Source organism: Pteropus vampyrus, unplaced genomic scaffold (genome assembly GCF_000151845.1).
Source record: "Pteropus vampyrus isolate Shadow unplaced genomic scaffold, Pvam_2.0 Scaffold548, whole genome shotgun sequence".
Taxonomy (NCBI): Eukaryota; Metazoa; Chordata; class Mammalia; order Chiroptera; family Pteropodidae; genus Pteropus; species Pteropus vampyrus.
This window is the reverse complement of record NW_011889329.1, coordinates 2,350,233-2,370,396: the sequence shown is the minus strand read 5'-3', so window position 1 is coordinate 2,370,396 and position 20,164 is coordinate 2,350,233. Positions and strand designations below refer to the sequence as shown.

At 36.4% G+C, this 20,164-nt stretch overlaps 2 protein-coding genes and 1 pseudogene across 3 annotated transcripts; 2 read left to right on the top strand and 1 right to left on the bottom strand.

Moving 5' to 3' along the window:
• Nucleotides 1–439: 439 nt before the first annotated feature.
• RAP2C (RAP2C, member of RAS oncogene family) lies at nucleotides 440–14,941 on the bottom strand. 2 transcript variants are annotated; one of them, XM_011383885.2, is made up of 4 exons: nucleotides 14,726–14,941; nucleotides 13,776–14,589; nucleotides 11,018–11,330; nucleotides 440–2,955 (listed from the first exon to the last, which is right to left on the bottom strand). In XM_011383885.2, exons 2-3 carry the CDS (start codon nucleotides 14,046–14,048, stop codon nucleotides 11,052–11,054), a joined length of 552 nt encoding a protein of 183 aa, XP_011382187.1. In that variant the 5' UTR covers nucleotides 14,049–14,589; nucleotides 14,726–14,941; the 3' UTR covers nucleotides 440–2,955; nucleotides 11,018–11,051. The 2 variants fall into 2 exon arrangements, with proteins under 2 accessions (XP_011382187.1, XP_011382188.1); XM_011383886.2 differs by lacking the exon at nucleotides 14,726–14,941 and having other exon boundaries at nucleotides 13,776–13,936; nucleotides 14,058–14,282.
• On the top strand, nucleotides 8,462–8,579 carry LOC111733317 (annotated as a pseudogene).
• Nucleotides 14,326–15,683, top strand: LOC111733287. Its single transcript, XM_023525277.1, has 2 exons — nucleotides 14,326–14,588; nucleotides 14,725–15,683. The coding sequence occupies exons 1-2, from the start codon at nucleotides 14,343–14,345 to the stop codon at nucleotides 15,181–15,183; spliced, it is 705 nt and encodes a 234-aa protein (XP_023381045.1). The 5' UTR covers nucleotides 14,326–14,342; the 3' UTR covers nucleotides 15,184–15,683.
• Nucleotides 15,684–20,164: the final 4,481 nt, after the last annotated feature.

Below are 20,164 nucleotides of genomic sequence, written 5' to 3'. Positions count from 1 at the left end.
GGGTAAAATAAAATAGCTTAATTATGTTGAATGTTTTTAATTTATTATTTCAAAATTTAATTATATTGTTTATTACTGTCTGAAATTTCCTATACATGGACATTTCCCAGCCATCAGATTTGTGGGGTCACTTTCTTGATATGGGACAAATCATATACATTATAATTTTGTACTCATTACTCATTATTTCTAATTTATTTATATTACTCAATTAATTACATATTACATTTTCAGATACACCTCAGTTTTTCTCCACATATGCCAGAATGATAAATTAAGGACGCAAGTGATCATTCAACTTGTTTAAACATGTACTGCAGTACACATTATCATTTTGATAAAAGGTAATGGCTTTCGATTATAATAAAGTGATTTACAAGCTAGCAAATCTAGAACAAGTAGTAATATACCAAATAATTCAAGAAAGCAACCATAGTAATACAGATATCTATTTTATTAAAAAAAGTTACAAACAGGTGGACTGCAGGGTCATCTTACAAAATGACAAGAATGAAATCTATTGGAAAAATTTTATTTTTACAAATCTTTATAGGTCATTGTTCAATGTTTGTACTTGTTATCTGAAATTTTTTACCTTTTATTCATAAAGTTACAGTACATTAGATCCATGATAATAGGTTACATGATTTTATTTGCAGAGCCCTACTGCAGTGATTTGAACAACTCCTAAACAGATACCATAGTAAAGACGAGACATATATTGCATTTAATATTAATTTATTATCCTAATAAGCAACTCGACATGCAATCTATTGAAGAAGCTAAAATAACTTTTGGTCCCTTTTCTTAAAATGTGCTGGAGAAACCACCTTTAAATCACTCCCCCCTGATTCCTGTGATCCTAAGTGAATTCAAGTTAAATTTGCTGCAGAGGTTAGTGACAGAGAAAGATAGGGATGGAGAGAAAGAAGAAGAGTGGGAGGGAGGGAGGAAGAGAGAGAAAGGGAGAGAATAAGAACTATCCATAGGAAAGAAACACTATAAAAAAATCCATCTTCAGAAAATTTAAATCATCATGAATTATTTGATTCCTTTAGAATTTCACATAGCTTTAAGATGAACCACAATCACTTAACCTACTTTGAACTGAGTGTTTGGTTTTAAGTTTGGCATTAAAGTGCAAATTTAAATTAGGTAATCATTTTACGCAGTTAATAAATATAGAACAAAGTTTCAAGTGCCCCCACTCTTACAATCTCACCATAAAATTCAAACTTTAAGATCAATAGTTCACTTTGAGGGAATTTGATCAGGAATCAAATACAACACGATTTAAAAAAAGGAAATCAAAGTTTAATCAATTTCTATGCAATAATTAATGGTCATGCTGACCAATAAATCACATAAATGTAGATATCATTTTATTTGAACATCACACAAAATATAAATTTAAAATTGCCATACCCTTCCTTAAACCATCACTGCATATATTAGAGCTTTCCTTGACAAAGTTATTGAGCTGTTATTACAGATCGAAAGTATAGTTTTGGTTTTTTTGTTTCGTTTTGTTTTATTTAGAAGCATGTTCAAATGACTAAAGCTGGGCTCCTAAAATGGAGAACTTTGGTGCAGTAGGTGAGCTGCAGTTACTAAATTCTGCAAATTAAATGCACACAACTAAAATCAAATAAAAACCCAACAACAAAATACTGTTAAACTTACAAAATTTAAAAATCATTGCTAGAAAAAGCACTCATTGTCATGATGTTAAAACTGAATCAAAAGATTACTCTTTATAAGTTTCCCTTCTGTTTCTATACCTGTGTCACTGATAAAATGTTCAAGTATTCAGACAAAATGTGCTGATTAGGTAAACAACATGGAAGGCAATGGCTATTAGAAGAACATTTGCACACACAAAAAAGCCCAGAGGCTTAGTGCCGTCCTCCTTGTTACACATATTTTTGTCTCTACTACAAACATGCTTCTTGAGAAATAACTAAAAAGCAATTGTGATAGTGCAAGAAAATTTAACAAATATTGCTTTAAACTATTATTCAGAAAGACAAATATTAACAACTAGCAAGTGTATATGATTTTACTTGAATTCAATTTTACAGGTGCGGAAGTAGATATCAATTACCAGCCTTACAGGCAAAGCTGAGCTGTTTAAGTATACAAAATTAATTTACCATGGATACAATATCCCTTTTCAAAGGCATTACTAAGTAGGTCATAACTAAATTTAGAACTTTACAGAAAGGAAAATGTTACTGCTGCAATCTGATGCTGTAAATGAGATTAACACATGTGAAAACCTAATGGAATCAAATGCTTAACTCTTTAGCTAAATGCTCTATAATCAATTTTAAATATCAACTGTAAGTTTCAGAACATGTTCACTAAGAAAATATATCAACAAACTGCACTTGAAGAAAAGGAATATTCCATCCATACAGGTAAAATGTGATCTTTAGTTTCTTTTTACAACACTGCCACACGTAAACAAAGTCTCAAAGTATTAACCGACCATTTAAAGGAGAAAGATGCTACAAATAGAATGAAGCACTGGTGCGAGGTAATATACAGAAGTAACCATTTGTTTAAGGCTCAATTTCTTCTCCATTATAACTTTCTCTTAAAAGGCATTGAGTAGGTAATACTGAGTTTGAGTATTTAATAAATACAAGTTGAGAAACTGATTAAAGAAATCAATTAAAATATTAAAAATTAATTTTTGCATATTAGCCATCAAGAAGAACTTAGAAAGCTACAAAAGGACTGATTGATAAAGAACAGATTTTAAACATGTGGTAAACATGCTAAGCATTCCTGTTTAAGGTCGATGGATTTTGAAAGCCAAAGACCTTATGCATTTAATTAGATGTACGGCAACATGCTGTAATAGAGACAGGTTTACCAAGGCTCAGTTCTGCAACCCAGGTTGTAAAGTTCTCCAAAGCAGCATCTGTGCAAATTTCCTCTGAGTTTTATCTGCAATTAAGATAAAAATGTCATAAAAATGTAGAAATATATATTACCGTTTAAAATGAGAACACTGACAACAGATCTATATACACATGGAAGTAGTACCAGAATAACTATCTTAAGGTGGAATTTCACTGTGTTCATCATCAGTTTAAGTAAAAAAGTAATTTTATGTGATCCAAAAAAGTCATTAAAAATTAGAAACACTCTAACGATGCATTGGCTATAACTACTCTGGTTTATTTTTTTTTTTAGTAGTTCTATCCTTTATGCTTGTATTAGACTTTGCACAATATTAAAAATGCTCTTAGTGGTTTAAAAGATCTTACAGTATAAAAGTGGCAAACGTTAATTCTACTTTGAATTTGATGTTTATATTTTAATTGAAAATGGTATTAGAATTAAGTGCATACAAATTATGAGCTAACTTGACAATATGAAAAGTTTTCTAAGATTTAGGGATTTTTTTAAAGAATTTAAAATTAGAAAATGTAATTCCGTCAGGGTCTAGCTATTGAGCATCAACTAGGTGTCCCAACTTGGTTTAGATGCTACATGACAGCAATAGTTTATATTTCTCACTCTGGTCTGCCCTTTTGGGGACATTCTCCCAACCACAGAAACTTCTATAATTGGGATGTCTCAGTCTCTGCTCTTACAGTCGATAGATTTCCACCCTTCTAATTAATACCAAGGGGGGAAAAATCCATCATTCAGACACAATGTCCTTTAACTGTGCTGGATCACCGAACAGCTTTTATAGGGGAGTGGGATTACATTGGTTTTGTTATGTAAAAAATAAAAATTGTTAAATAAAACCAGAAACAAAGAGTAGAATAGCTACTGTGAAAGGATGCCAAGTGAAACCAATTTAAGATCATCTAAAAGCTCTACCAATGTTTGTACATGTATAATTTTAATTTCATTTGACAGCTATACTTCGATTAGTGTTCAAAGAGCCTGAGAAAACTCTTTATTAGAAGCTATGTCATAAAAATAATCACTTTAAAAGAATGTATCTCTGCTCATTATTAATACAATTCTGTCACCAATATACATTAGGAAAAACAGACAAAAGTTTGCCTCTTTAGAAATTATACAAACATTTTTCTTCCAATTAAAATTAAAGCATTTTTTGCATTAAAGTAAATTAAGTAGAACAGTGGTTATTTAAGCTTGGGAAAGTCCATTTTTCTCATTATTAAAATAAAGATAAAAATTACTTCCCCAGATATATCATAACACAGTATGTGAAAGTACCATATATGTCAAATGTCAGGTTTTCTTTTTTTCATTTCTCAACTATGTTATAAATTTCCAGAAGACCAGAATTATGTTTTTGATATCTCGACTAAAAGACCATTCTATTTTTTCAGCCTCATTTGAATTTTCATACCTATGTGAACATAAAAGTATCTCATTTTTATGCAATATTTTTGGGAAGACTTTTCAGGAATTCACACTAGATTTTCCTCAATAATTTGAATTTAAATTTGCTATAAATTTTAATCTATGTTTTTCAAAATAAACAATTATAAAGATTTGGGATTTTCAAATATGATTATCTCTTAGTGAATATTTGTAATATATTATGATTTAATAGTTCAGGCATTCTCTGAAATCAAATTGAGGAAGTAGTGATTATTTATTTCTAGCCAAAATGAACACTAAGAATATAAACCAGCTTGCTAACCATAATCCACATTAAATAAAAAGTGATATATGCATTATTTACCACCCTCTAAAAACCTGGTTAACATTTGGTCCATCCACAATCAACAGGATGACAATACTCCAGTGAAATCGAGAGACATAGATAAATTCCAGGTCAGACTAAACAATCTTAATAGGAAACATACCATTAAATAAAGTATTAATATTAGCTACTTTTCAAATGAGTAATAAATTTTAATTTTTTGCAGGAATAAATCCTGAAGCAAAAGCTTGAATTAAGCAAAAAGGACCATCTCTCTCAGATTAGAATTTCACATAATGTAAAATGTAAATGTTATTGCTTAATGTGACAGCAAAATTTTCACCTTACTAACAACTCTTACTAATTAAAAAAAAAAACATTCTAGAAGCTTTAAAGGCAGCTGGTCAACCACAGACACATGGCAAAAGTATTATTTGCTTCTTGTGAGACACAAGTAATTCTCGTCCTCACTCTTGTTTCCAGCAAGACACCCAGTACATCTTAACTCTGAAAGCTTCTACTCAAGTCTTGCATAACTGGTTTTACTTTTTCATCTTTTTCTAATTAGATTTTGTTATGGAAGAGTACAATAAAAATATATCCCAAACAACAGTCCAAACTTTTTGTTCAGGAAATTATGCAATAGGGTCTCCCAAGTTGGGTAAATTGGTACACGAGAGCACCAAACACAGAAGTGAAAGAACAAAGATCATTATTTATGTCAGCATGACTATAAGGGAAATTCTTGAGTCAAGACAAGCACATCATTTCAGGTGGCAGTAAATGCCTGGGATATTAACAAAGGCTCCTGAAAAGCTTAGCAGTTTATGAATGTCTTTTTAGCTTAGCTGTATTTACCATTTCTAAACACAATGGTATTTACTAGCATTCTTTTTAGCAAATATAAATGTGCAATAATAATAAATTTTAATTTTTTTCCTGTTTAAGATGTGATATTCTAGGGATTTAACAAATTGAAAAAAATAATTTACCTTCAGTTTGTAATTGGCATTCTCATATCCAAGTTAAATATTAGTTATACTAGCAAAACACTAGGCTAGAATTCCATTGATAGAAGTTAAATATCTTGTGTCTCTATCCTAATTTGCATAATACTCATGAAGCTTATTTGGGGGGGTAGAGTGGGAAGACTAGGTCATTAAAAGTGCTCACCCAACATCCATTAAACATAGAGAGCAAAAGCTGAACCTATGGAACAGAATCCTTGAATGAAAGTGTAACAATGCTTTACGGAGAACATGCATCCTAAAAGTTTATGATGAACCCAGGGTCAAAGCAAATGGATAAGCAATTTTCATATGTCTTAACCTAAAATCTCTGTAAGTTTAAATTAATATGATGAGTTCAATTCTGAGATCTCAAATAATATGGCCATGTCCACTAATAATAAGCAGCAGTGTGATTCTAATGATCTGATCCTAGCTTCTAATTTTGAACTAGACCAGGTAGGGTACTGCTCCCCTCAACTCTAAATTGTTTTTTCAGAATATGATATTCTTAAGATTGTGGCTAATCAAAGGAATTTGGGAGTATGTTTTTTGGTCGGGTAAGTTTTTCCAACAGCTGATAGGACTTAAGTTTTTCTTAATGATATTATCTTCTGGATTCTAGAGTTCTACTGTAAAGTAATCTCATGAGGGGAGTCGCCCCTGAAGTATGGCTAGAATACTTCCTGGGTGGCAATTCTCCAACTACATGATGCAATTTTTGTTAATTCTACTGATGGTTCATTCTAAGCCAGAGAGGTAATGGAGTAAAACTGAATGGCTCATATGCATTTAATTCTGCAATAAAAGCCTAATCTTGAGGTTAAAAGGAAGCAATTAAAGAGGGAACAGATATACAAAAAGTCATTCTAAGCACCAGACACCTTCCTATCTAGAGCAGGTCTAACTAGGTACCTATCCACTCGTAACAGTCCCAAACGATGAAACTTGTGGGAGGTCAGTAAAGGTCTGAGAGAATTATTGGGGCAGAAAGGACAAGGCAACTCTGTTCTTCCCTTTTACCCAGGGCCATTGCAGGTCTTTATAGCGCACCCTATCCCCAAAGCATGCTTCTTCCTCCATTTAGGGCTGCTGTGCTACAGGCTCCATTTGAACTAGATGACAAATGAGCTATGTTGCCAGCTCAAACTGATAAGCAAAATAGGGCAGGGGAAAAAGTATCTATCTAAGCTGTAACTTCTGCAACAGAATTCCACCCCAGTGTTCTACTGATATGATTAATATTTAACTTGGATATGAAAATGCCAGCATTTTAAAGTATATACACTGTGATTTAATTTTCATGATTTTCTCCTACATTTGCTAAATCACTAGATATATCTAATTAATAGCTGGAAAAACTATTATAAACAATTCTAATTCCACATATTTATTTATTTTAAAAAATTAAAATACTAATAAATACCCCTGTGTTCAGAAATAGTAAGGCCAGCTAGATTACAATGATATTCGTACACAGTTCAGCCTTTCAGGAGCCTGTGTTAACATCCTGAGTATTCTGCTGCCACGTGAAATGATGTGCTAGTCTTGAATCAAGAATGCCCCTTTTTCTTCGAGATGACATAGATAATGAACTGAGGCTGACATAAATAACGATCTTTGTTCTTTCAGCTTGATTCCTAGTGTTTGGTACTCTTACAAGAACCCATTCTATAACACACAGAGAAAAATAAGATCAAATCTTGCAGGGGATCTTCAAACCATAATGAAGAACACAGTTTTATTCCTGTTTTGTCAATACTGGACTGATATATAGGAATCCTTGAAAACTCTGCTTGCCAAAAAGGCATTTATCAAACATTCAGATTTAAGAGATGACTTTACTGCACTTCCCACCTTTCTTTCAGGGAATCAACAAAATGTTTGAGGATATTATTTTGCTCCTTTTTGGCATTCCTTCTATTTGGAATCACGTCTACTCCTTCCCCATCCCCTAATATCCTACCTATTCTTCAAAGCCTGACTCAAATGCTACTGCTCCCTAATTCTTCTAAATCAGTGGTTCTTCTCCAGGGAAGATTTTGATCCCCAGGAGACATATGGCAATGTCTGGAGATATTCTTGCTTTTCACACTTGGAGGCAGAGGGAATGCTAATGACATCTGGTACAGGGATGCTACTAAACATCCAATCCTCCCAACAATAAGCCCAGAATGTTGAGAAAACTGCTCTAACTGGATGTGGTCTCTCCTTTCCTTGAACCCTCCTTAGCACTGTGATTTACTTCTTTTAAAGTGTTATGAGATTATTAATAAAACATCTATCATTCTCAACAACAGTATACCAAAACAGCCAACTGTTAATTATTCACACCAACACAAAGAAGCTATGATGTAGTTAACAAAAGCAAAATAGGGCTGCAACACTGACCTGGGTTTCTATTATATTGCTGCTGCACAGTAAAAGAAGTCCTTCAAAACACTTGATGGCAGGCTTCTCAAGTCAGTAAGGAAACCAGTCATGAAAGCAGCACATAAAAAATCTGGCCTTGAATCTAAACTTACATTAAGACTACTGTCAGTAGGAGGGTGAGGAAACAATCCTGGGAGCCATGCAGATAAACAGGTGTTGGGCAAGAGACCGGTGACCCAAATTAAAGGGTGGTAAGAAATAAATGTGAGGAATTATCAGAAGCAATTCTTAGAGCATTCATAAAATTTCCCTTTCAATTAAAAGCAACCAATTTATAACAATCACAGTCCAAGTTACTCAAGTCTTATTATTTCTAATTTAGACAAGGTATTCTTCTAAATATTAAGAACAAGTATTTCTCAAATCACCTTTACTTGTCTACAGCCATGCCACCCTGAACGTGCCCAATCTCGTCTGATCTCGGAAGCTAAGCAGGTCAAGCCTAGTTAGTACTTGGATGGGAGACCACCTAGGAAGGCCAGGTACTGTAGGCGTTAAAAAAAAAATCACCTTTACTTGTCAAAGTTTGATAGTCAATCTAGATCTGGGACTAACAGACTACAGAGCTCCAAGACTCAAGCTACAGGATTCACAATCCATTGCCTATTTTTTTAGCTAAATAGTAAGCCAGCACAACGATAAACTTTACAAACCTCAGATTACAGATTTCCATACACATCAGTTCAATCTTACTTGATGTCATAAAAAAAAAAAATTGCATATAATGTGGTTTGTTCTAAAAGATCTTGGTCAGGGAATTCCCTTTAATATTTTCAGAAATTCAGCTGATTACATATTTTATTTCAAGGCTTGCACTTTCAGTAGTGAATTCTGCTTAAAAAAACGAAAACTAAACAAAATATTACACAGGCAACTTGACCTATTATTATAAAAAATCAGCAATTATTGTTATTATTTTCTGATTTTTAGTACATTAATAAAAAATGTGAAGAGCTGGCTTGAAATATAAAAATATATATATATATATATATATAATCATTCCTGTAGGTAGCCAAATAGATTAAAAGTAATCTAGATCACAAAAATTGCAAAATAAACTCAGAAATAATCCAGAATAAGAAAGAGTTAAAAATTACCCATTTGCCAATTGGAGACTGTTGGCCTTCCACATGTATGAGACTAGTTTTACCCAGTCTACTTTCTATACCTATCTATAATAATGATGAAAAGAAAATTGGGAACATTTGTGGGAGCTGGTTAATTTTTTTTATAAAGATGATAAAACTAAAACGTGTATACTGTGCCATTTGCCCAGTTAAAAGTATCAGAGAAACAGCATAATGGCGAGGATGCAACCATTACACAGAATTTGTTCAAACTTGAAGCTGGCTTACAGTTTAAAAGAGAATGTGGAAACAAGAACATGGGATTTGATCATCTACATACACCTATTCCTGCCTCAAAAGACTATACTGTAAGTGCAACACTATCACCAAAATATATTCCGGACTACAGTCTGAACAGGTAACAGATGTTGCTAGGTTTAATAAATGAGTATTCATCATATTCTGGTATGTTGGAAAGCTGATGAATGAAAGAATTTTGAGTAAAGCATTGTTGTCATCCTTCATTTTCAAAGAGACACCACCTGACAGGAAATCTTGTATGAAAAGATAAATCAGGGACTGTTAGCTTTTTTTTTTTTTCCCAAGGAGCACATATAAAGCCAGACCTTTGATTAGGAATCATCACTGCGATCTGAAATGCCTGTTGCCATTTGCAACACTGCCTCCCACACTTGAGGTCAGTCTTGGATCAAAACCATCAATTCCACTCCTGATATTGTCAAGCTAGTCAGGCATTTGCTGTAGTTTCTCAGTCATCCAGGCTATTGGCTGTTTTAACTCATTATCTAAGTGTTACTGTCTAAGTGAAACTATCTGCCCGATTACAATCTAAATTTAGAAATTATGATATGAATAAAATAATCTCATTTTAAAATGCTCAGAAAGTTTAATGTAACTTAACTTTCAAAAACTCATTCATTTAAAAGAACTTTTTTTGTTGGTCTATTCAACAAAACTCTTTTGTCATGAAACCCTCAGAAATCCAGCCCTTCCAAGTCCAGACAACCTCAAATCCTTGGTTCTTTCCTAAAGGAAGTCCAGTTACAGTTGGACTTCACTTTGTGGAACAGATGACTTTCTGAAGGCTGTAAAAATAGCTCTGTAAATTGCATCTTATTATCATTTAACTCAATGAAAAGTTTGAAGGTTTTGTTATCGTTTATTAACATTGTTATTTATTAAAATGAATAAAAATGTTTCCTGGGCTTACGATTGTCCCTTCTAACACATCACAGATGACTTTGGCAGATTTTCATTTGGACCACATATTCACAATGAACTCAAGGTACATTGGGCACTATAATTTGTTATTATCAGAGGTCACTTAAGTCCCTCAAGTGCAAGGTACAGACAAACTTGATTAAATAATCATCCTGTTAAATCAAGCATTTGGGTGATTAGTAAATTGATTTCAATTATAGCAGCTCTCTAGTGCAGGATAAAAAGGTGTAGAAAACACAAAACTAATCATCTTCCACAATTATTACTGGATGTTCTCCTATGCATTCTAGATGCAAAACCACCAAAACATTGAAAAGGTGTATTATCCTTTAACTCACCCTACCCCAAAGGAATGTTATCAATCAAGCAGAGAGAGAATGGTAACTCACTTAAAAAAAAATAAATCTTGATGGGAATACGAGCAATTTCTCACCCTTATTTCATTTATCTGTATTTTTTTTTTAGATTTTCTGCATTTAATGTTGACTATTTTTTGCTAAGGGAAATGCTTTTTTAAAAATAAATTTAAGGTAGTGCAATAGGTATTAATATTAATGAGTTTTTTGTTATATCGATCAAAACCAAAACACTCTCTGGCTCATAAGTTTCCATCAACAACTAACCTGCTCGGTATGGCCATGATTGAGGTTATCTTTTTTACTGGACAACACAAGTTGTACAACACTGATCTTGCTTCTCGGGCAGGGATGAATAGTTCATTTGTCTCACGATCTCAGCAAAAAGTTCATCCACCATTGATTTACTTTTTGCCGATGTCTCCATGAAAGGACAGCCCCATTCTTGAGCCAGAGCTCTGCCTTCTGAAGACATAACCTCTCTTTCTGGTTCCAGATCCACTTTGTTTCCTACTAGGATTAGTGGGACTTTTTCATATCTCTTCACTCTGACAATCTGATCTCTCATTGGCTTGATATCCTATTCAAACAATCACAAAGAGAAAGAAAAAAATTATGCTATTTGCATAACCATAACAGAAGTATTACTATCTGACAAGAAGTCAACTTTCAGTGAGAATAGAAAGCCAAATCCAAAATAAAACCACACACCCAAATAGAGAAAATGTCATTTTCTCCATTGAAGTAGGAACTAGATAATCTCCACTGATCCTACCTGCTAGGTTTCTGTCGTAAATATAAAATGTAGGTTGCACACTAACCTTGGGACTTATTTAATCACTTCTTTCCCACAGTCTATACTGATTTAAAAAGCAAGGTTCCGAATATGATGAATCCATTCATATAACGGGGTGTTTGGCCATTTCCTTAAACCTGCTGACTTAACCATCACTCCTCCTAACATCTGTCATCCTAGCACAGGATTGTAGCATCTATGCATTCCTAGCCATTTAGCAAGAGTGCTTGGGAGAAAGTGTTTACAGGGGGAACAAAAGCACTGTCATGCCTAGAAGACCAGAGTTAAAAACAGATTCATACATTTATATATTTCATTTGAAATTTAATGTTATTCTTTTATCTCAGTAAAATCAAGCACCTTAAAATACACTTAAATACACTAGAAACTACTGTAACAGCAAGCAGCTCCTGGGAGGGAAAACCAGGGTGGGAAGTCATACTTTGCCTACGTACTGGTTTACAATTTGAATTTTCTCCCACGTGTATTACTTTTTCTAATTAATTACAATTAACTACAAAAGATACGAGCCTTAGCAATTCTCTAGTAGCATCAACTTTGGGTGGGGAAAGTAGTGACTAAAGACAATATTATAGATTTTATATTAACATTACATTTTTTTTTATTTTTCACAACTTAAAAGGTTTAACTTAAATATAAACATATGTTCAAGTCGAATAGTTACAGTGAACAGAATATCCACATGCCCAATGAAGGAAAAAGAAGAGACTGAAAATTTACAAATAGTTATTTGATATTTGCAACAATTTTGTTTGACCATATATCAACTCAGCCTTCTAGGTTAAGCTTCTTTTCCTGGTGTCTTTATGGAAATCAAGTTCAGCTAAGAATCAAAATTTATGGCATTTGGGTTCAAAAGTTTAAGTTACTGTTGAAATAATGGCAGTTTTTTCATTCCCAATTTATGTCTGTAACAGAAGTAGATATAATGGAGATCTTATGAAAAACACTTCCAAAGACTCAAAAGTAAGCTAATAGAATAACAAAACTCTCGAGGATCCTTCAGAAAGAAAATGCCTGTCAAGTAGCACATTTGGTACTTTGGTACTTTTTGGGGAAAAATGCTTTTATGATACTATTGCTTTTGAATTTAAGCCTACATAAAATGAAATTTTGAGATTGGTCAACTTAGATTCATTTACCTAGAACTTATCTTTAAAAGAAAAAAAGTCCATATCTGGTTACTGAAAAAGTTTACTACAGTACTTTAATTTAAAATACTAAGAAAAGTGGAATTAGCACATAGGCTTGACTAAAGCACTTAATGTCTCAAGTACCAACATTACCTGCTTACTTTTAAATGCAGAAAAAAAATCCATTTCCTAAATCAATGGAAATCAACATAATGGGTCAACATGAGGTTATTTCCAAGGAATAAATAGAAACATTTATTACATATTTTAAAATAATGTTAAACCTTTAGTCTGTCTCCCAATGAAGGACAGGACAGATTTTCCAAGGAAACTGGACCATCTCCAGTTTGGCCACCTAGCCGGGGTTAGGAATCTGCACTTGTTCAGTGTTCCTAGATCCATGTATTTTCTATAAATGATAAATGTAGTTAATTTTTATCAGAAACAATTTTATAAGTGCAGAAAAAGAGTCATTATACCCTTTTGTTGGCTATTAATTCCAGAGACTAGTTTTTTCAATGAGTAACTTCTCCTTTACATGCCCCCAAGTAAGTAAAATACCTAGAAGGCAGGTCTTGTGTTCTTCGTCTTGCAGCAAAAAGATTTATGAATCTGGTTGAGAAACTCAGAGAGGGGGTGCTGGGAAAAGCAGATACAGAGGAGTTATCTGTACAACGATTAATGGGCTCCAAATAATTTTCCTTCCAAAGTGCTCTATTTATCCAAGATTATGTTAATGTTGTTTTGTTGAGTACATTAATTAGTACTTTCTGAATTGAACAAGCAACTTCAGAAGGTTATATTCCAAGCTAAATATACACGAACTCATTTTTTTCTGACTCTTTTCACTTCTTTTGACTTAAAAATAACTTTAAAATATTTGTTGACGTTTGCTACTTTAGTACTCTCTGTAGAAACAACAATACTTTTCTGTGCCAGGAGTAACCTCAGAAATGCGCCATGTCTAATTTTCAAAAGCAAAACATAGTTATTAACTCACGGTTCAAGCAAACCAGAAGTAAAAGGAAGATTACCACATCCCTTTCTAACAAATTACAAGACTTAGTTTGGTTACCTGAAAAGACTGTTGATTAACCAGACTATAAACCAGGATGAAACCTTGGCCGTTTTTGATGTAGAGATCTCTCATGGAGGCAAACTGCTCAGTTCCTGCGGTATCCAGAATTTCCAGCACCGACGGGGAAGAGTCCACTTCGATCTCTTTGCGGTAGAAATCTTCAATGGTGGGGTCATATTTCTCAATGAAAGTCCCAGTGACAAACTGCACAGTCAGGGCAGATTTGCCAACCCCTCCGCTCCCTAACACCACCACCTTGTATTCCCTCATGAGTCTCACCTTCACCAACTCCTACCCGATGGAGGGAAAATAATGCCCCGCTAGCTTCGGCGCGGCTCAGAGAAGCGGAAGGTGGGCGGAAATCTGCTAACAGGGGAAGAGAGTGCAGAGAAGCAGAGGGCCCAACGCGGGAAGAAGAGGAAGTTAAAGGCGGGGGAGGGGAGAGAGCGTAGTGTCTGGGTGGGTGGGGATGCAATGGTAATGCCCTTCCTATAGGAACCAAAGCCTAGGCAGGGGGCGTGGGGGAGGAGGGCACGCCTGGAGGAGCCAAGCGAGGGTGGGGAGATGAAACACACCCCTCGAAGTCCAGGGCTGAAGGCTGCAGATGCGGGGGGGGGCCCGCGGGCAGGCGGGTATCGGAGGATCCCGCAGCTTGGGGCTGCCCGCACCCCTCCCCCGCCCTTCACACAAAGGGGCCCAGGGACCCCACTTCCTGCTTGCGCCGCTGAGGCGGCCAAAGCCTGTGGGCTCCGCTTCTGTCACTGCCGCCGGGCAGGTCTCTGCACCGGGCCTCCGGCGGGCGACGTCCGGCCTGTGATAGGGGAAAGGGGCGCACGTTACCCGCCTGACCCCCACCCGCCCCAAACAGGCAGCCCGGGCTACCGCCTCCCTCAGCTCCCGCCTCCTTCCGACCTGCTGCCTCCGTCAATGCCGAAGCCACCGCTTACTCTGCTGTCCGCGCCCGCCCGGCCGCCCAGAAGGCTGTCAAGCCAAGGCCATGGCCACAGGCTGGCTCCACTGTCTCACCACCGTCCCAGCGCTTCTGTTAGCAGATGAGAGAGGGGCGGGGGCCGCCCGGTGGCAGCGGCGGCCGCAGGAACTCCAAGCGAACCCACCTCTTTTTTTTCTCATCCCCCCCCATCCCCCAGCACAAACCCGGAAATGTTTCCCTGACACACTGGCTGATGTGCCCCGGTTCCCCGGGACTGGACTGGATCACTTCCGGTGGGTAAAGTCCCACCTCTTCGGAGGAAGACGGGTGGCGCTGGGGCCTCGCCCTGCTGAGAGAAATGGCTGGGGACAGTTTTTGGTCGGGACTATGGCCTTGGCAAAGGGCCTCCCAGAGAATTTCCATCGCCCTTCCTTTCTTCGTCCATCTGCTTGCAGCTGCTTTTGCTTCTACTGACAGGCCCACCCCGAAAGCCACTGAAGCCGCTCTGCGTTTCAGCTGCTCCCAGTTCAGCCTGTGGACTTGATCTGTTCATTGGTCTGTGCGGGACAACCAGCAATAATCTAACGACCCTGGAGAATGCCAAACATCTCTGGACTAGAAGTGGCAAGGGAAATAACAGTCAAGAAAGTTTATTCTCTTTGCTGATATTTCTTCCACGTGATCTTTTTCTAAGAAAGGCGTGCAAACTTCACGATTGCTGTGATTTCGTATGTGGTGTGTTTTACTTAGCCGTGCCTGACTATTAAACACATAGCACTTTTATCATCTGGCAAATCTGCCTTGACTCCACCAGCAAATGCCAAAGTCACTCCTTTTCTTTCTTGTCACCAGGCTAGTAAAACAAAAGGATTACATATAGACTTATAGGTATTCTAACTCAGCTTTGCCTGTTTGAGTCCAACTGCTACATAGCAGGAAAGGTAACCAACATTCAGGGAGGAGTTAATTGGAAATTCGTTAAGCCCGCAGACTAACTTATTTTAATATTTTATTATCTGCAAGCATAGCTGTTTGTATTGCTGGCTCTTCCACATTAAAGTTTGTTTTAATGGCCATCCTCCAATCATTGAAATTCAAAAGGGAATGACTCTAGTGTTACTGTTTCTATTTTTAGATGAAATTGTTAGTTCTTACATATCTTTCTCTTAGCTAACTTTCTATTTGTAAACTTTGTGTCAGGTTCACAGTCCCAGAAAGCTAGGTTATATTTTAGGCATGTCACTCCCTTTTTGATTCAAGCTCACATCCAGAAACCTGAGAGATTCGGCAGCCAGTCAAGTTAAACTGAGTCCAAATTCTTTACCCGCAAACCCTAATGGCCAGACTATATAAAAAGATGGTCAAACCCAAATTGTTAGATATTGATTAGAAAACAGGTAAATCATAGTAGTGTGAAGTCCTAATGTATATCTCCCTAAGTATTCCCCAATGTCACTTACAGTATCCAAAGGACAGTTGAGTTCGACTTCTCCTTGGCCTAGGGCTGGCGCAATCTGTCCAGCGAAGTCCCCAACTCTGGCTCCAGCTGACCCCAGTCTGGCCTGATATCTAAGGCACTGCCCTCTGCTGGAAGAGGTTTAGTCTATGAGTTATGAGGCTCCCCATAGTTCACTGATCCTTCCACATGTGCTGTTGCCTGATTTGGAGCTCTGGTGGCCATCTCCCTGACTAGCTGTCTCCAGACTGTCTGGTGGAACCCACAGCCCTGTACCAGCCCTGCTTGTAACTGAGTGTGGAAATTCCTCTTCTGATCCAGCAATCAATGTTGAACAGTAGTAGCAAGTCTCTGCACTAAACTGTCAAAACAGGGGGTTCTTCTTCTTGAGGTCATTCCACTTGCTGGCAACTCTAATAGTTCTGAATGTGTTGGTCAAAGTGTTTGGGAGTTTTTTGTCTCTCCACATAGTGAAACATACTCCTCCCCTCAGTACAGAGTTCTGTTGGGTTACTCTCAGCAACTACAGGGTTGATAAACATCCCACTCAATCTGAAGATCCTCCTAAACTTTCTTAGGAAGAGGATTTGTTACAGCAGCATTTAGAAAAGCAAACAATTGGAAGTAATTCAAATGTCCTTTAATAGATGATAAAAATTGTGTGTATGTACATTCACAAAACGGGATACTATGCAGCTACTAAAGAGAAAAGTAGATTCGGAAGTGCTGATATGAAAAGATGGCCATGATATAAGGTTGAAAAAAAGAAAGATACTTAACAAATATATAGTTGCTCTCATTTATGTAAAATATGTATGTATGCACAATACATAGTTATGTAGCCATTAAAATCTGAAACAGTCATTAATTATCAGTGAGGGGTATTATGAAAAGACTTTTATTTCTTCATATCATTTTAATCTTTAAACAATCAGGAATTATTGGGGGAAAGGGAATAAGTATAATTTTATAATATTTTTAAAGTTATTGATCATTGCTTCCTCAGAAAAATAATATCCTGACTGTCTAGGGGTCAGTGCACAGGTCTGCCGAATTTAAACAACTCCCTCCCCCATCCTCTTCTAGTATATCTATCAATCTCTCTTCTATGTGTATTTTTTAACTACTTCAAAAGTAATCTCAAGTATATACACCATTCTGTACCTTGCTTTTTTTTTTTCACTTACTACATCTTGGTGATTTTCCCATTTCAGAACATATAGATCTACTTCACATTTTTTAATGCGTGAATCATGATTTAGTTAACCAGTTCCCAACTGAAGGACACTGATTACTTCTAGTTCTTTACACTGAATATTATATATATACATATATATAATTTGCCAGATAATTTTCAGGTGAATTTCCAGTAGCTCAATAAATGAAACAACTAGTACTTGCATTTAAAATTATTCTGGTAAATATTGCCAAATTGTCTTTCAGAAAGATCAACAATTCACATTCCTACCAACATAGTATGACCATAACTGTTTCTTTTTACCCTCAACCTAGGTATTTCTAATTTTAATATTTTATAGCTATTGTTACTCACTTTAGGGTGTTTTCAGGACTATCAAATTCAGGATAGTGTTATAAAAGAAATTTGGGCTTCAAAGACAGTTCTAACATTGCCCTTTGCCAGCTAGTTCTCCATTCCCCCATTTGTAAAGTTGGGCATAATAGCTGTATCTAACTTATAGGGCTCTTTTGAAAAATAAATGAGACAATTTATTCAAAGCACATAGCCATCCAAACACTAATTCCTTAATAAATATAAACCACTCAAATAACTTTCTACTCCCAAGGCTCAAAGATTGTGTGTGTGTTGCGGGGGTGGGGAACTTTTCTAGAGAATATGCCCTTGAGATTCATAACTTTTGCTTTAATTCTGTATCAACCTCCACTCCAAAGTAATTGCTCAGGCAATCATATTCAAGAACACAGCAGATTTTACTCTAGTGTGAAGACATTTTAGGGTATAAATTATATGCAGAATACAGATGTTGCAGGTACATAATCTCATTTTATGCATTAGTTTGGCACAAATTTAAAGTGCTGAACAGTTTGCTTCAGGCATCACTTGTTCACTTATCCCACCCTTCCAGTTTGTAAGTCCTTCAGTTTCGAGCCCTGGAGGCACTAATTGTTCCAGATACTTTCCACTCACTTCCACCCTCCAAGTGAGCCCTCTTACCTTCCAGGTCCTTGTGGAGGGGGACAAGCCCTGTTCTTTTCATCCCAGTGCTTCCTTTCTCTTTTGCTGCCTTCAAGTCAACAGAAAGCTGTCTTCTTTCTTTGCCTACGGAAATCTTCAACAGGGCCTTAGGAGGCCCCTTAATAGTTGGTTGTCCTGGGTTCTTTCCAGCTCCTTTCAGACTCTAAGATTTCAAATCCTGCCTCCAGCTTCACCAGTTGTTGGTTCTGCATGTCAGTCTCCCCAGGTATATAGAACCAATTTTATATCTTTATTGTTTTTGTCATATTATTAAAAAATGTTCCTTGCAATTTTTTTTAAAAAGCTGTAATCCCACTACCCAAAGAAAATCACCATTATATTTTAGTGCTTTTTACAAAATTTTTCTCTGAGAGTAAAAAATATTTTTAAAACCAAGAATGGGGTCATATAGCTTTTGCAAGCTACTTTTTCTTTTACTTACTGAAACTTCATGCCTGCATTTAGCATTAAAAATATTCATGTGTCCCTCACAGCCTGAGTATGCCTTCTTCTCTATAGCTTTAGCTTTCCTACAACCCCAATTAACATTTAATCACACTCAGTCTTGCCCATCTGAAATCTTCATCCAAACATTGGAATTTCATGGCAAGGTCTGCCTACTATAAGCCTGGGCCACGCAAACATTCCTATAGAGACACAAAACTTTTATTTTCCAGATATGACAGCTGAGAAAGTTAGTTCCTTGGAACTCAGTGGGCTACTAGAGTGTACCTAAAACAGATATGAACTCCTTAATCATTTTCCCTCTCCATTTCATCTTTAATTTCAAAGATAATAGGAAAGCATTTTGTAATCTATTAAGTACCAAATAAATTTAAGGAATTAGTATTGATACTAGCTATAACTTTTTTTGTTCATTTTTGCACATTTATTGGCAAGTTTAATCTGTTGTGTAACCATACTCTTAAATTTACATGCTTCTGAACAACCACCTGGAGGTGTTGTTGAAATACAGATGGCCAGGCCCCACCCCTGATTCTAGAGCAGAGCTGATAATTTACATGTCTAAGTTCCCAGATGACACTGCTGCTGCTGGTCCAGGGACCACCCTTTAAGCACATTGTTATCAAAAGTGGTAGGACTATATATTTGGATCTTCCCTGATTAATACTCATAAATTTAACAACTCATTCATTCATTCAACACACATTGATTGAACTTCTACTCCAGGCCAAGCACTTTGCTAGATAGTAGGAATAGAAAGATGGATAAGACACAGTGCTCGAAGGAGTTCATGGATTTTTGAGAAACACAGGCAATTAAATCAATATTTACATTACAATGTGGCAAATGCCATGATAAAGATATGGCCAGGGTGCTCTGGGAGACTCAGGAAGGGCATCAGAGAAGGTTTTATGGAGGAAGTTTTTTGATTGGACAGTAGGCGAGGAGGTTAGAGGGGTTAGTAGGGGCTGGAGCCAGATAAAGTCTTATGTAGTAAGCTGAGTAGCTTGACCTTTTCCCTGAAGGCTGTAGGAGGTCATGGAAGGTGATTTTACAAAGGTAGGACAGTAGTGCACTGAGAAAAAGTAGGGGATTCGGCATCCAGGCCCAGGTTCAAATATTGGCTGTGCTGCTTGTATAACCTTGAGCAAGTTACTTAACCTTCTCTGAGCCTCCCTTTTCTTATGTGTAAAGAGAAAAATAACATCTAACTTGTTTAGGTGTTGCAAAGATTAGGAGAAAATACCTAAATGCCTGGCATTTGGTAGCTGTTTAATGAATGATGATTATGATCAAGTTTGAACTCTAGAAAGCTGGAA